This window comes from Clinocottus analis, unplaced genomic scaffold, assembly GCF_023055335.1.
Source record: "Clinocottus analis isolate CAN_PGR_092001 unplaced genomic scaffold, fCliAna1.0.p SCAF_3, whole genome shotgun sequence".
NCBI lineage: Eukaryota > Metazoa > Chordata > Actinopteri > Perciformes > Cottidae > Clinocottus > Clinocottus analis.
The window spans coordinates 19,859,241-19,876,942 of NW_027176042.1; the positions used below are offsets into that span (position 1 = coordinate 19,859,241).

Here is a 17,702-nt window from a genome sequence, read left to right on the forward strand (position 1 = left end):
CCGTCCACACTAACACGTCCTGAAAGGAGACCTAATCAGGACAAAAGTGAAAACACCTGTGTGGCTCGAGGATGGAGGCCTTGACATTCTCCAAACTGTTCAAATGAGCTGCACCTGGACAGCGACGTTACAATGCTGCTTCCGTGTGGATGCAATAACAATAAGCGACTAAATATTAAAGAGCTGTGGAAGGTCCATTCTGCATAAGTTGAGTGATTTTTCTGGGAATACTTCATTATTCATGTAAAGTTACTGGACTTTTAGTTGTAGTGTATTAATATTTCTTTATCAGAAGTGTCCGGCCAGTTTGTGTCAAAGTGAAGTTGCCACTTACTCATCTCATCCTTCATCTTTGGTTTAAATAAAGTTTGAATTGTGCTCTGGTCCCTAAACATGAACCTAAATGGTGTTTAATATTGTCATATATACTCTTATATTGTTTTTGATCGTTTCGATCGTACATTTTCACATTTTATTTTTAATAAAATGGCCTAAATACCATGTACTATGTTTACTGTCAGCAAGTAAAATTCCTTTTAAAGGTGCAAACTTTAAACCGTTTCTGATTCTGAAGAAGAGTATTTATTGCTCCAACAGTTGATGCATCATTTTATAAAACTTTGGTGGTGCCTCTTTAAATTCAATATGAGAAAAATTCAGAGAAATTATTTATGGCTTTAGATACCTTAATCATAATGACGAGTCATTATTGGAAAAAATGTAATACCTGAACTTTCTTCTTCGTCAAACTGTAATCATCAGTGACTGGCTCTCTTAACTATTCTGACTCATTAGTTGGTCAAAGGTTCACTTCCTTTTGCGTAACGGACTGAGTAAATATAAAAAAGTTCAAAGCAAATGGGAAAAATCGGATTTATTTCCAAGCTGGTACACATTATCCCTCTACCTCATATACAAGGACACACCATCTCTCTACACACACACTTAATGGATAGAAACGTAAAAATAAAACTTCTGATACTGCTCACAACCATGTTGTCTTCAAAAATATACATGGTTAATCTAAATAACATAACAATAATGATAAAAAAAAGAGGTATACGGTACATTTAAGGGCATACAATGATTTCTACAAGGATAAAATTTAGTGCATCGAAGGGGAAAAAACCCTTTATCTCTTAATAAGGCATACGTGTGAAGTTTATCACATCTTACTATACCGAGACGTCCACTCAGAACAGATTACTTTCTCCTCTGAGAGTTCAAAAAACAAACAATACAACATGTAATTAAATTAAACAAATGATTCTTTTCCTTCATATCCTCTTTTACTGAACACAAGTGTAACCTTTTTTTTTTTTTCAAAGTAAAGACAAAAATAAGACAAATCGTTAGAAGCACATTCAATAGGAAGATATTACAAACCAACAGGCTAACACGGAGCAGTCTTCCAGTGCCACGGTGTCGCCATTCATTCATCGTTAACACAGGAAGTACGGCAATACAGACTCAACTGATTCTGTTCGAGTCCAGAGCTGAAAAAAAAAAGGTCCATTCCACTGTTTTTTACTTCCTACATGCGTCGGTAATGTACAGGCATGAATCGAATGATTTTTTTTGTTTTGATTTGTTTATTTTTTATGTTTTTTTTTGTGTTGTTTTTTTACAGCCAACTTCATGCCATAACGGCATCTCTTTGGTTTCCTCCCATTCTTTACTGCGATCCCCTATATTGATTGTGAAACTGCAAGAGGCTTTCTTTCGTTACAAAAGGGAGTCACATTCAGGGTATGACATGAGAATGAACAGTCCATTCAAAGGGTTGAAGAGCTTCAACATAAACAAGAAACCGACAAGGGGTTCAAATGTCACTGGCGACCGTCACAAACAGCAGGTCTGGAAGGAAAAAGTGTGACTTCTCTTATAATGTCACTGAAAATCTTTTGTTACATGACTGAGAACAACCAAAATGATATGATCCTGGGTTGGGCTGAAGTCAAGCGGCTTGAGGCGGGTGCAGTCCGGGTTGATGAAGGTGCTGCTCAGACCCGAGTCTCTCCGATGACAAAGGTGCTTTTTTTTTCGCTCGCCGCCCTGTCGGTCGAGGGGTTTAGGGAGCTGGGAGGGACCGCGGGAAGGGACCCTGAAGGCGTCGCTGCGACGCCGCGTCATGTCTCTGCCTCCGGCCTCGCCAGCGGGATGACAAACACAGTGATGTCATCGCCTGAGCCCAGTCGTTCGTTGGGTAGCCGCCAGCCGCGCTCTTTCAGCACGCCTCGTGACCTCATCAGCAGGTCCTGGGCTGCCAGAGTGTACCTGAGTAACAGAGGTACAGGGCAGAAAAAAACAGTAATTACGGTCGTGACACGCACTGTAATTTAAGAGGAGCACAAACACACACGCAAAATGCACATTCATGTTCAATCGCGTGAGTACGCTGGACAAAATTACAGTGCCTTTCCGACTTAAATATTTAATTTCACAACTCTTTAGTATTTATAACCAGTACAATACATATTGTAAGCAGACATAAGTCATTTTAAAGTGTTTTTGATGTCAACAACTTTAACTTCTTAATATATTACACAGTTGAAATCATATAAAACATTCAGCTAAGACAATTACATTACCAAAAATCTTTAAAATGTCCTTAAATCTGCTTACATCACCCGGCTGAAGCTACAGCTCTTACAATCGAGCTGCTCCACGTTCACATGAAGCACAACTCTTTGTCACCACCTAGTGGACGCACTGAGAACTACTTCACACGACTACTTTGCTTCATGTTCTCACGGCACACGACAGAACGTGTAAAAGCCGAATGTGAAGGATTAAATGGCATACCTCATGGGATCAGAGGGGTCACAGCCAGACAAGTAAGCTGACACAGCATCTGCCGCTTCCCTGTCCGTTGTCACATCCCACAATCCATCTGTGCCCATGACCAAGACGTCGTCTGGGCCGTGTTTGTTTTCATCCACGTTATAAACCTTCACCTGGGACAAAACGACATATTGCTGATGAAGTTATATATTCACCACGCTCTCAAGATTCATTCCACTATTTTGCATGAAGGAGGACATTTTGTTCTTGCGTGTGTCGCGCTGGAAGATAAACAGATGTATGCTGGCAGGAAAAGGGCATAACCTTCTTTTACAGTACCAAAGCTGCAGAATCAGGCTTTTTTTTCATATTAAGTTGAACCACTCATTTAGAGTGATTTACAACAAGCGAGTGATTTAGTTGGATTAGATGAATTCAAGAAATAGAGGCCTGATAATATTCCCGCTGACCTGAGAAGTGCTTGAAATGGAAATGAGAAATGAAGTCTATCAAGAAGGGCGGAGAGTATTTTTAACTCCAAAAAAACAAAAACTATTCCTGAGCCTTGTGCACATTACACACTTCAATAAATTAAAGGAGGAATTTGATCATGAAAGCAAAGATATATTTAGATATTGCCAGGTCAGGGATTACTATGTGATAAAAAAAACAAAAACAAAAAGGCATTTTATCCACTGAGAGCTTCACAGTGAACGATGATCTGGTTGCTTCACATAATCAGAACCATTCAAGGAACTTTATCGGAGCGTACACATTTATTTTGACACACACAAGCGAGTATGAGCCATCCTGATGACACAAGCTTCTCAGCGTTCACTGATTTATTTCTGAGTTTTTACATTTGATCATGGATCGATAATATAAGACGTCATTATAAGAAGATCTCTAAATTTCTACTGGATGCCGACAAGAACACAACAACAACAACAACAACAACAACCAATCACTGGTTTTAAACAGTTTTAACCTGAATGGACTTAAATAATGCATGACAAAATATTTTAGAAATGGAACTTTCTTTATGTCATAATATGGACATTAAGGCTGAACAGTAAGAAACATAAACCCTACTCTGTTCCCAAGCGTTGCCAACGTTTGTTTCTTCCTTCCTATGAAAAAAACCTTTAAATAAAAAGGTGAGATAATGTTTGTTGGAGCAAACTAAATCTGAGCCTGCAAAAACGGCAACAAACACGCACGGCTCCGAGCAACAGCAGACAAAGTGACGACAAACGCTGCGATGAAGCCGGAGACGCTCACCTCGGGGACGCATGAGAGGAAGGGCTTGATGTAGATGTTGGAGTTGTACACCTTCAGGTCATGATCCCCCAGCCCGCGGGTCACTCCGATTGTCGCCATGACGCGTGCCTGTGTACACCGACACATGTACAGTAAGGACACACACACACACACACAGACACACACAATGATGTAGGTTATTGGATTCGGGACGTGATTCAGTTCTAAGAAAATCCATTTACGAGGGATTATCAAGTAAAGACCATGTTCCCTCAGACTATAATGAAAATGTTGAGCAGGTCTCTTTTCTACCCGGACAAAATAACTTGTAGATGTAAAAATGCATTTTTACATCACTTCATTAATCTCCACAGCCAGACTAAAAGACCACACACTAAAGCATCAGCTGTAGAGAACGTGTGTATTAGTGCCATGCGTTTGGGTTTCCCCTGCTTCTTACCTTCTTACCCTCTCCATATATCAGAGGAAATTTCAGATCATCTTCAACAATCATCTTATAAGCCCTGAAACGAAAACAACCAACAGTTTAAAGACCTAAGTTACTGCAACACTGTTTGGAATATTATTCATTTTAAGGAGTAATTCATCCTTCAAAGGATCAGTGTGTAGCATTTAGGCGGATCCGCTGGCAGAAATGGGATATTAATAAGTAGTTTATCTTTAATGTTTAATCATTCAAAAATATTCTCAAAAATAATCATTGTGTTTTTGTTACTTGGAAAGACACATTCATATAAACATACAGCCCCCATGTTCTCTACAGTAGCCCAGAATGGACAATCACTGGCTCCAGCCCATTTGCCTTTTCACATTTTAACGCCCTCCATCCTTCTTTTTGAATTTTTTTTTTACTGATTCTACTTTTTCAAATAATAATATTTTCTGCTTTTCTCTGTTATTGGTATCAGTCAAATGTATATTTGAACAAGCCAACCTGAGCGTGTGAGGTAAACTCAGTAATTGTCCGATTAATGGATAATTACAAATCATTGTTAGTTGCCGCATTTGACTGAGAGTGAAGTGTTCATGAGAAGTGATTAACTGTCAGACGTGTGATTAAAAAGGATCTCCGGGTTTACCAGCCGGTCATGGTGTGGTCTCTGTAGAGCATCTTTTTGCCCAGCTCGCTGTGCTGGATCCTCCGAGGGAACTCAATGTGAGTGAACTCATTACCCAGGAGCTCTGGCCTCAGGAAGCCCTGGAGAGACGCACAAAGCGAGTCAGGTCGTGTCAAACTGCAGAATGAAACGCTTTGCTGAAACGTAAATGTCGGTCACAACCCTGAAGAGACGCTACAAGATTGCATGTGCAACACAGCACTGTTGCACGCCGTCTACCGAAACATCAACCGACACTTTGTGACTCAGAAGTAAAACCCATGAACATCAGATTGTTTCTGTCACAGACAGGATTTCCTGCCACGTCTCCACGTCGCCTGATTATCACGCTCAACTTTTCTGTTCGTAATCATCATCATAATCATATTTATACTCCTCTTACAGCTTGCTATCTACTTACCGGATTGTGAAACCCGCTTGAACAGGTTGCGGTTGGCTTATTTGTCGGTTATTGGTCAAATGATTGTATTTCAAACATAAAAAAAATAGAAGGTTACCAGATACTGTAGCCGCTGTCTCTCGGACTCCGGTGTGAATTCATTCGTCATCGGAATAACTTCATTATTTCGTATGATTATGGCCCTGCAGGGGGATTGAAGCGCTATTATCATATCTTTTCCCACATGAGTAGATTGTTAAAAAAAAGAGAGTTGGTGGGAGAAGGCTAAATGATGCTGCAGTATGCAAAGTCAACCCCAGGAGGCTCAAGAAGCTACCATGACTGAGAAGGTCTCCCACATAAAGCTCCATACGGTATGAAGTGGAGAGTGAACACAGATTCCCATAGATTTCATCCTCTTTCAGTTCTCTTACCTGCTATCTCCAGCATTGGCTACGTAGAGTTTCCCCATTAAATGAATGGCAGCTAAGGCACAACATCCACCAGAGATGGCATATGATGCTTTCTCCTTTTCAATGAGGTCATCCTGAAATACAAAGACAAAAATTAAAATACCTCTCAGGTTAACGAGCTTACTCTGCTTCTCATCGCCTTGAATTGCTCATTATTTTCTCCATGAATATTTATATGTTTAAAAAAAAACCCAGCAGTGTTGATGAAGAGGAGAGAAACAAGGAGGCTTTGTGAACACATCACATAGGCTGAGGGTCATTATCAGTATCTTCTAAACCAGTGACGAGTCTCACTTTTAGTTTCCCGACTGCTTGAGTCATGTTCAGGTTCAAACAATGCGTGTGCCAAACTTGACCCCACCCCGGCCCTCCGGTACGCAGCCATTTCAGCAGCTTTACGCCCTCACGTATGGCAGTACTTTGAGTGAAACGCTAACATTAATTAGCATGCTAACATGCTCACGATGACGACGTTAACCAGGTGTTTAGCACGTTGAGCGATAACCATGTTCACCACTTGCCATTAGCGTGTTAGCATGCTGAACTAGCACAAACACAAAGAACAGCTGAGGCCGATGGCAACGCCTTGTCGCTTTGCACATCATGTTAATGACAAAGTGCAATTTGAACGCGATGATGGCGCTAGATGAAGATTCAAGGGATCACCAACATGATTACAATTCATTCTGAGCGGAACATGAGTGTCTGTAGCGAATGTCAAGGCCATGGAGCAACAAACAGACCAACATAATCCACACTTGAAAAAAAAAAAGTGTGAAAAGAGAGATAACATATTTCTCCCTTCAGTGCAATATAGTAAGCCCACAGTGTTTTATGGCACTACAAGCTAAAATCGTCAGTAATGTTGCTGTTTGAAGATGAAAATGTGGACAAATACCTCATGCAGCTTGAAATACGCAACACGCTGCTTCCTCACAGAGCTTGTTAACGTTCATCTGCTCACCATCTGTGTGAAGGCTGTCTCTATGACTCCCATCACCAGGCTCTCCAAACTGACAACCTTCTCCATGTGAAAGCGCACCGAGGAGTCGGTGACAGCGTCGGCGTCCTCTGCGTCCTGCGCCGCCCCCTTCTTCGCGTCCGCCGGGTACGGGCTGCCGTTCTTGGCGAGGCAGATCGGCGGCGCGCTGGTGGGGTTCTCCAGCAGGTGACAGATTTCTCCCAAGCGGTCTCTGATGAGGCGGTGGAGAAGCTTGGAGGCCATGATGGCGGCTCCGGAACCCGCATGGCCGTCAAACACGCCCCAGAAGTGGAGAGGGATTCCTGTACCATCCTGACCAAAAAAATGTATATATGGGCATAAAAACATTTCAAATAAACATAGTAAAAATAGTGGTAGTATTATAAAAATAAAATGCCCGTGGTAACAATTGAAAAACCTCCCATAAGATTACAACTCGGAGCAGAAGGCACAGATTTGTGAGTGTTTACAGGCTGTGGGGGGGTGAGAGGGGGGGGGGGTGTAGCTGGTAACATTTTAATGCTAAGCAATATGCTTAGTTCAGGTCCCTGCAGCAAATCTAGATTATAATATCATTTGAAAGCTGGCAGGACATCAACATCCTGGTTACACTGCTTTTCATGATCTATATGGCACGAACAATATTGAACGGCAGTGTGCAAAAAAACAAAGATATTAACCTCCAGTGAACATCGATTGTTCTGATATTCGTCCTGGCAGCACAAGAGATGCGGGGCCGACGGGTCAAAACTCATTGCGTGCCTTTTGCTGATCTACAGTGAGGCAGTGGGCGCCGGCGAGGCGAGCCACCTTTGTGTTTGGGAACATGTTTACGAGCCCCTTTGGCCGGACTCACTAACTAACACACAAACAGGCACGAGGCATCTGCTCGCAGCTCTGCTGAGACACTCAGGTGGGGGAGGGGCGCAACAAGAGATGACGCAATTTATTTACACCGAATGGAGGACGAGAATGTGTATGTCGGTTTGTGTGTGTGATCGTGTGTGTGTGTGTGTGTGTGTGTGTGTGTGTGTGTGTGCGTGTGTGTACAGGCGTAGTAGGTCTCAAACAGATATATTGACTTGAACAATAATTGTGTTTAGAAAGATTACAGGACTACAATTAATGATAAACTAGTCTTTGGCCTGTGTTTTATGGACCCCCGCCACGCTTCTTATGAAACACCAGCTCAATAGGGCAAACCTGTAGTGTGTGTGTGTGTGTGTGTGTGTGTGTGTGTGTGTGTGTGAGTGCACATTTTATTATGTCAAGAAAAGGAATCACGGTGACAGAATCCAAGCACTATCCAGATTTTAGAGAGTAAAACACCTCAACGTTAAACCTGCAATTGCATATTGGCATATTGACATGGCTAACATGTTAGCAATCAGTTGCCTGCAGATATAGGAGCAACATTAGCATCAATTTGGAGTTGTGTTTGTGGCCGCCTGAGGGGGACGACAGCAAAAGGCTCGTCTCTTGCGTATTTTCCAGCCACTGAGACGGAGTTTCTGATGCTTGGCTTTGTAATAAAGAGATTTATCAGAAACGTTTGGATGACTGTAAACATGTGAAAATATGAGCGGTCCCACAGGGACTCGAGGTGAATCCATCAATACCAAACAGGATAAGAAGACACACTGGGTGTCAGATAACTACTTTAATATCAATATACTGCTCAGACTGTATTGTGTTCGAAGCTACAAAACAAGAATCACACACACCTCCGAACACTGACGTCAGATTCAAATCACTATCACGAGTTGTTTATTGGACCAGCCGGCCTTCAGATAAACATTTGTTCCGATGTTCGTGGGAGTTTCGCTCCCCTTCGCTCACCCCGTTGTCCTCCAGCATCGACGAGTTACGATGTTTGCCACTCGGCTTCTTCACGAACACCTTCTCACAAGAGGCCTGGTCCTCGTTCAGCATGCTCTTCCCGGCATTGATCACCCTGATGGAGAGAGAGAGAGAGAGAGAGAGAGAGAGAGAGAGAGAGAGAAAGGAGAGGAAGAAAGGTTAGCCTGGAGCCAGGAGATGTATCGTGTTTGCTACCTATTAGCACATGGAAATATAATTGCAGCCCAAAATATGTGAGGGTAAAAAAAAAAAAGTGGAACAGGATGCTGACATGTCCCAGAGGGAACTGGCAGGAGGGATTAAGTGTTTTTGTTATGAGCTGTGGAGGATAATAGCTTTGAAGCTTTGGAGTAATGCACTGGTTCAGACTGCGTTCCCCGGAGGAACCAGTGCAGACCGCTGGTGCAGCTCAAACATCTCATCAACTTAGTTTGACCAAACCAGGGTTGTTTCATGTTCTAGCTCGAGAAATAATGTGCATTTTTAAGTGCATGACACACAGTTTTACATTTCTGGATGTTGTTTTTTCTCCAACCATTGGAGTCCACTTATTTCAGTGCATTATGAAAATCAATAGCAAGTTCTTTAAATTGAATTAGTTGTTAAATCCATTACGGATTAAAGGGTATCAATTGTTATCATCCTGCACCATAAACATGCGTTTACATTTTTTAGATTTTTTTCGCCACTTGGGGGCAGCACACAGCTGTTTCTGTAATTACAAGTGAGCCCTATCTCATTTCAAGTAATTTCAGTAATTGGTAATGGATAGATAGAGCAGCTTTCACTGCATTAACACACAGGAATTCGCTCTCAGCACCGTCTACGAATAGCTTCCTGGAACCGCGGGACAAATACAAAACCTAAAACAAACCATTTTGCAAAAATGGTTAGCTGTGTAGTCCATTTGCAATCTGAATTAAATGCACTAAAACACACAAACATTCACTGGCGTTGTCCTTTAAGCTGCGACATTCGGCTGCAGTGTGGAGCTCATGAAGGCTTATTATGCAACATTTTCAGTTTCAATAAAAGATAAATGTCACATTGGCTGGATAATACGGCATGAATGCGTATACTGCGCAATTCTACTAATTCAAGTTTTGTCATTAAGATTCCCTCGGAAACTTCAGCAGAAGACGGATTAGTAATTTATCAGTTGCTGCTGGGATCATCAAGAGGAAGGAACCAAAAATAAAACAGAGACGAGCCTGAGAGTGAGAAAGAGAAAAAAAACTGGACAGTCGAATGAAGCAGACGAGAGAAATCCAGAGTAGAAATCTCATCAAAATAAGACCTCTGACCTGAGGCTTGGCAAATAGTTCAGCTGATTACAATCTCTGCAGAAAATGTCAGGCCAGAAGCTCTGATATCAGAGAGCAGCAGAAATGAGGCAAAAAAAAAGGCAACTGCTGCCCAAATCTGGATTATAAAAAGCTCTTTCAGTGTCTAATCAGCTGAGAGCAGGAGACAGACCCCGCTGTGTCCTTCCTGCATGAGCACCAAAGACAGGGAGGAATTTAAAGTCGCCTGATTGTCATCTTAACTTTCCACCAAGGCCAAAAGTTATCACACATAATGTAGAATATGTTTTTTATTCGCTGTTAATGAATGCTTCAGCCATTGGAGGCTGACAGTACGTTTAAAAAGTCCACTATAACACATTTGCACACTGTTTTGTCTTCTATTCTTACTCTTCTCTAAGATTATTTCACATTTTAAATATATATATATATTTTAAATAAAGTCGATAATGTTGAAGAAAAACAACGTGCAACACATAAAAAAAAGAGAAAATCCTAAATGTAACCATGAATCACCACACATGATTTGAAAAAGAGACTGTATGCACATAGTAAATGTCTTCTTTTCGACATTTCTGCAGAGTAATGAAGTTTCACCTCTCCCACAGTAACGAATCAGCTAATTAGTCAGAGCAGTCACATGCGCTCCATGAGCTATAATTGAACATAATGTCGGTGATAATGCGTTGGGAGGATGTGACTCTAAACCAGGAGCTCAGGCCTTCCTATAATGTGACCTAACTCGTTCACATATCTCTGTTTCGGTCATATGTTTTCACAACCTGTGACCGAAAACCGTTTTTTTTTTTGGTCGTGTTTGCCAAAACTATGTTTGAACCCTCCCACTGAACAACAGTACATCAGCAAAGTTCAAAAGAGGAAGTTGAGAGTTCCAGTGAATTCTGTAACCGCGGCTGTCCGGACCTTTTAACGTTATAAATGTGATGAAAATGCCTGTGTGCTATTATTAGATATAAGTTATCACACTGAGAACAAAAAAAATACTTCTCTTGCAACATGTAAAACGAAGAAATGTTGCAATTTAGCACCTGATCTCTTGAGAACTTCTGCAACTCAGGAAAGACTGACGCGAGGTTTTGTGGTTGGAGCAGGAGCGAATCAGTGGTGCATATTCAGCGTTACCCGTTTAAACTTTCTGAAACATGGATGTAACCGTCGTGCCTGTGCCGTGTGTTTGTCTTAGTCGCATTTGTCCATGATGCTTTTTCCGTAGCCAGTGGTTAAAGTAGAGTTGTCAACCCTGCCTGGCCCGTAGGTGTGGGCATCGAACCCCCTCGTGCTCACGACACACAGTGCATGTGTAGGAGATGAAACCCGGGGGGCTGCTGAGCGACGCTGCGTCGGGCGGAGGTGAGCAGCTAAACAAACACAGCAGCATGTCTGTACAAAGTCTTCATTCGTCGCATGAAGTTATTAGTCACGTCATATTCTGAATTCCTTTCCAGGGAGAGGAAGTGGCTCGCCATGTTCGCAAGAACCTGAAATGACACCTGAAAGGCGAGACCTGACAGAAACCGAGGCCTCCTTCCTTTCCTTTCCTTATCACGTCTATCGGGTTCAATTCAACAACAAAGAGCAATCAGTCACGTACTAAAACCCACAATAACATATTTGTGACTACTTGGAGGCAGCAGAAACAAGTTGTGACCATAAAGCAGTTGCTCATTTACACATTTAAGAGTTATGAACAACAGTATCATCATGTTTCTGGCCACCTGATTCATCGTTCTCTCTGTTTTAGCTCCGTGTTTGGTCTCCACCAACTCCTGAAGGACACATGTCGCTCTTCAGCTGCCAAATGGTCCACCAGCTTCTCGCTGACCTCGTCTGCTCCTCGGTGCCGAGCCGGTCGTGTACACTGGGTTCACAAAGCGTTTCAAGTGAAAGCAGCTGTCCGCTCCGGCTGCGAAGGACACCGTGAGAGCAGCGAGTGTTGTGGTCGCACGACCAAACAATGAGCTGAAATTCTTCGTGAACTCTGTAAAGCCTCGCGAGGAAAGCCGCAGGTTTGCTGTTCACGACGCCGCTTACGTTACACATTGCTTTCACCTTGTCCTTTCACACGTTGGTGATGTAAAAACGAGTGATTATAGCCTCTTTAACTAAAGAGGTACTGCACATTGAATGCCAAGTGTGACAGGAAGTGTTCAGGCTCTTGAGAGAGAATTCAACATGAAATTATTCTGTTTGAAAGTCAGCCGTTCTCTTACGTTTTGCTCGTTCACTTCAGGATCACCGAGAGCTTTGACAGATTTTTCTCCTGTACTTTTGCGCTCGACTCTCATCTGTTTATTCATGCTTTCATAAAAATATCACGTAGAGCGATTATCTTGTCATTAGATTGTCATCTAAACTTTCTGCCGAGCCAAAATGTCGCACCAAGTATAGACTTAACGTTCTTGTTTGTTGACACAATGGCCGGAATAATACCTCCTAAATGTTTTATCTTCTGATGTTTCTCTTCTCAAATAGGATTTCACATCGTGGCACTTGGAATAAATATACTCTAAGTTAATACTGTTGAATAAAACGTCACACACGCAGAAAGAACAGCTTGTTCTGTCTTGTCAAAGTACTGTTTGTATATAATAATACGAAAAACCTGATGTAACCGTAAGTCACTTCATCGTGAAGTGATTCCGTTAAGAACTCATCTGTCCTCTACTTATTCACATCAGGATCACCGGGAGCTTTCAAAGACTTTTCTCCTGGACTTTTATGCTTGCCTCACATCTGTTTACACATGCATTAGAGTTATCACATCGTTGACCGCGACGGAGTGATACGGCAGACGATATATGGACAGTAGGAGTAATTCATATCTGTTCCCATTTCTATCGGAGTTCACGATATCCGTGAAAACATTTCCACGGTGAGTCTTTACCTCCTCACACGCTCTCTCTCATGATGTCAGTGCCTGGAAGCTTGCGTCCATATCAAATTGTATTAAATAGCCGTTCAACAAAAGCACTTTGAGTGGCTCGCCGTTAAGTGCACTCACACGCTGCTACAGTGATGTACGGCAGCATTGCAGCATCGATAAGACTCCATGTGTCGAGCCTCCTAACCCTGCGTGCCGCGTAAACCTGCAGACAGATTTGAGGCCGACAAATAAAACGAGTGTGTCGTCTGACGTCTGAGACAGCAGGAAGCTTTCGCTGCGGTAATCTTGTGCAGCACACGGACAAAATGAACCAAAAAAACCCCCGACTGAAATCTGTGACTCCTCGTCACCATCAATGGCAATAACTAAGGGACATCAAAGTGGAGGAGTCGCTGAGAGTCTGAATGGAAGCCAGCCGGGAAGGCCTCCAGCTGGACGGCGTCCACCTCAACGGTTCGGCCCTCGTCGTTCTTCAAGGGGCGTAAACAGCACCGGACCAAAGGGATGACGCTGATAGAGGCTCCAATAGATCACTCTCTTGCATTTTGCGCCAGACGGATCTCCAGCGATGCAGCGTTTCAACCAGTCCATGCACGTCAGAGTTTATTTAACACCTTCTGAGGCTCTGAGTAGTCTCATCAGAGCCATTTCAGCCGTGTGGGTAAATAATTAACCTCTTCAATCCATCCCAAGTAAACACACGTCAACGTGAACAACCTTTACAGCCCGATTACAGAAGTGATTTGGCTTTAATGCTGCACTGTAGATAGTGGACAGAGTGCTTATTTCCATATGTCTCCATTCATTTGGGGTGGTTTTTATGACAGTGTTGTCTCCTCACACTTTGTTTAGTTAACACTGACAGTTGTGGACCTTTTTTTTCTTTTTTTTTTTTTTACATTTTCCCAGCCCTGACAGCTGATGCACGAGCAGATCAGCCGATTACACCGTGTTGTAAACAGCACTGTTCGTGCTGATGCCGCTCATTACAGTTTCAGAGACTTCCATCAAAGTCATTTGCAGATGACGGTGCACATCCCCCCCGCCTCCCCCCCCCCCCCCCACACACACACCATAACCTCCCTTCATGCATTAACAGCACCCTGATGTGACCTCCCTCGATCAGTCTTCTGAGACGGTTGTCGTCACCAATCTCGTTCCCCACCGTCCCCCTGAGACTCTGCGTGAGTCAGCCTTTTTTTTTTTCCCTTTCTGTTTCCACACTGGGTGCAGTAGGACAAGAAGGGGGTGGTGTAGTGTAGCCCACATACTGTACTGGAGGACTGGAGCTATTCAGTGACTTATACCCCTCCCAACTGTTTTCTTTGGCCTCAGCGGGAATCACACCGACAGCAAATCTTGGCCAATAGTGTGAATGAGATGGTGCTGCTTTGTTTCTACCTGTGAGAGCACTGCAGGGGTATTAGAGTATAAAAGCACCTGCAGTAAAAGCAAGGACATGACGAGTTCTGCAGCTACACTCATAAAACAATCAAAGTGGAGGGTCATAGGTGAATGGTCTATTTTTTTCCTTTTAAAGTAGCGTGAACAAACACAGACTCAACGGCCATTTGTGGATGAAAAACACAAATAATCTCTGAGAAAAGGAGCTTTTTTTGTTGTTGTTGTTGTAAGGCATCACAAATAACTGGTCATGCATGAACGGAAACACAGAAAGGCTGGTAGGTCACATCGGTAGACGTTTCCTGCTTTCACTTTTGTCTCACTTCCAGCAAAAACTCTTTCCATTGACGAGAGGAGGAGCCTGTGGTCCAACGCCTTTACACACGCATGTCACAGAGTCGTGATGTGGAGCGTTTGGACTAACTGCACCGTCCTCCGAATAGCATTTTACAGCAGCTCGGAAGTGTACAACAGCAACACACACACACACACACACACACACACACACACACACACACACACACACACACACACACACACACACACACACACACACACACAAAGGCCATCCTGGCTGGCCATCGTTTGGCTGCTGCAGTGCTCTCAGCTGCTGAGGCTGCAGCAGCACAGGCCTGACACTCAACAGGAGACGAATGAAAAAACAACAACAACAACAACAAAGACCCATCATATTTGGTGATGATAATAAACATTTCGTCCACTCACTCTGCGTATCCCGTCCGCCAGGGAAGCCTGCTGTCTCTCTTCAACGTGAGCACCGGCCGTGACGCGTGCTCGGTGGAGTACTGCAGGAGCTCCGGGGTGAGGTCCAAGAAATCCGGCCGGCCGTAGGGGAAGCGCGGCGGCAGGCTGTCCGGTCCGCAGGGCTGGCCGCCACCTGAGTGGTGGTTGTGGTGGTGGTGGTGGTGGTGGTGGTGTCCGTGGGGCATCATCCCTCCCACCAGAGTGGACATCGCGTTTTTGACTTTGCTGATCATCCTCGGCACCGACTGCTTGAAATCAAATCAAAAAAATAAATAAATAAAAAGATCCGGACGGGGAATGAAACGCGATGTTACGAGAGAGAGAGAGAGAAAAGCCCAAAACAAGACGCAGCCAGCGCCGAGGATCATTTCACAAATTCAGGAAGCGTTTTGTTTTTTTTCTTCTCTTTTTTTGTTGGTTCCTCTCCTCGGCCCCATGTGACAGCTTTCAGGCAGGCAGACGCGATGTTTTCCTCATTCACACAGAATAAAGCTCTCGCGGGCTGTGCGCAGGCTGTAATCCCGGTAGATAACTCAACTCAGAAGGCTGGGCTTCACCGAGATATGCGGCCGGCCCTGAACACATCACACACATCCGAAATAACGCCAAGCTGCGACAGGGACTGTTACGATAGGCTGCTCCATTCACGACGATTACCAGATCCGCAACGTGAAAGTCAGCACACTATGCACGCTATGCCGTGACATATGATGCCTAATTATGACCTTTTATTTGGACAGATGTTGAAGGGAACTCGACTTGTTTCATCCCTTTAACACAAAAGACAGAAACTCATGTTGTGAGCATCCATAAGGATGTTTTTTTAGTGAAGCCAACTAACTTTTTAAATGATGGGTTATAGATCAGACACTGGTTAACAAATGAGTGATAAAGGGTCACGAGTGTCACTTTCCATCAAGTCTCCTCTAATAAGTTAAGAAGGCCACAGTTCATTTACATTTACTCAAGTACTGTACATGTACAATTTGTATTTCATTCTACATTTTGCTTCACTATATTGCTACTTCATTTGGTACAATTAATATAATCCAACACATCTGATCTGCCGTGATTTTCCTCGTTCAGAGATAATATTAAGGTTTTATGTCGGTGAATGGCGTCCTCCTGATTAAGTACTGCACATTCTCCCGGAGACAAACAAACTGATGACAGATCTTTCAAACAGGGTTTCTGGTTTAGGGAGGATACTTCGGGAGGATTCTCAGAAACAGGACATCATGAGCGAACGCATGACTTCAGAGCATTTTATCTTCCCACTGAGTCCTGACTCGTCACTTGTTGTTCTGTTGTACTTGAAGTGAGCGCGTAGAAAAGGCCCACCGACCTGATGTCAGAGCGTGAAGGAGCTGGAGTCTGGCATCAGATAAAGTCCTTGTTTCCAAAGAGGAGCACTAATGCTCCTCTAAGAGCAGCTGTGTTACAGCATCACTTTTAGCAGAGGTCACGGTCCATCTTTCAGCCGACCGCTCAATGGCCAATGCTGACGCTTCATATGCATACGTATTGACAGTTTTTAAATGATAAATCACCCGTCAAACCCATTCCTACTTATTCCAGCTGTCAGCGCTGCTCTTTCGTTTGTGATATTTGTGTCTCTGTTGCTGCTTAACAAACAGAATCAGAGTTTGTTTACATAGTGTGAATAAAGTGTATTATGAAAGACACAAAGTATTCGGTCATGTATTGTAGTTCTACATGTGGGACTCGTAAAAGCAGAACACGATCACATCACAGGAGCAGAGCCGGTGTGTCTGTTTGTGTACTTGTGTATTTTGTTATAATGGTGGAACATAACTGAGTGTGTTTACCAAAGTAGAACTACAGTACTTTTGATGTATTTGCACTTATTCCACTATATACTTCTACTCAACGACATTCACTCTCAAGTACTTTGATACTAAGCTAAGCTACTTGTACTTTACTTGAGTATTCCCATTTCTTCTACTTTCTACTTGGAAACTGCACTGACAGCTATTAAGATTTTACATACAACATTCAGGATGAAATATAATATTTTGGGAGAGATTAAACAACCCAAAAGTATAAAAACCACTTAACCAACTCCAACAGTAAAAAAGCAGCTTATCAGTAAAATACAATAGTAGTAAGTACTTTTACTTTTGATGCTTGAAGTATTTTGCTAATAGTACTTGATCGTACTTTTTCGTACATTTGTGTTTTATATACACAACTATATTTTGAGCTTATACAATTTGATGTATTATTGATAACATTATCAACATTATGAACTTAATTAAGCAGTAATTTAAGAAGTAGCCTTAGTACTTTAACCTCGGTAAAAAGCTCCCCACGCAGAGTTTTCTCTGCTTTATTTATCGCCATGAAACAAAAGGATGTGAAGAGAAGACACAGTCAGGGTGTTGACGTCCAGGACAGACAGATGTTTGCACCTGCGGGTGTTCTCC

At 42.9% G+C, this 17,702-nt stretch overlaps 2 protein-coding genes across 2 annotated transcripts in view; both read right to left on the minus strand.

The window, feature by feature from the left end:
• The window catches only part of tspan2a (tetraspanin 2a), a 356,749-nt gene that overhangs the window by 90,209 nt on the left and 248,838 nt on the right, over window positions 1-17,702 (minus strand). The window lies entirely within an intron of this gene.
• On the minus strand, window positions 860-15,868 carry ppm1j (protein phosphatase, Mg2+/Mn2+ dependent, 1J). Its single transcript, XM_068594862.1, has 10 exons — window positions 15,217-15,868; window positions 8,857-8,971; window positions 7,000-7,329; window positions 5,997-6,109; window positions 5,681-5,765; window positions 5,145-5,263; window positions 4,505-4,568; window positions 4,066-4,173; window positions 2,806-2,957; window positions 860-2,277 (listed from the first exon to the last, which is right to left on the minus strand). The coding sequence occupies exons 1-10, from the start codon at window positions 15,486-15,488 to the stop codon at window positions 2,130-2,132; spliced, it is 1,506 nt and encodes a 501-aa protein (XP_068450963.1). The 5' UTR covers window positions 15,489-15,868; the 3' UTR covers window positions 860-2,129.

Bases quoted from the DNA above. Each gene is read 5' to 3' on its own strand.
- ppm1j (XM_068594862.1), bottom strand. From the start codon at position 15,488: ATGATCAGCAAAGTCAAAAACGCGATGTCCACTCTGGTGGGAGGGATG. The intron at 5,264-5,680 runs GTAACCTTCTAT...GCGTCTCTCCAG, and splicing joins GACAGCGGCTACAGTATCTG to GGCTTCCTGAGGCCAGAGCT. The intron at 4,569-5,144 runs GTAAACCCGGAG...TTTTCGTTTCAG, and splicing joins GACCACACCATGACCGGCTG to GGCTTATAAGATGATTGTTG.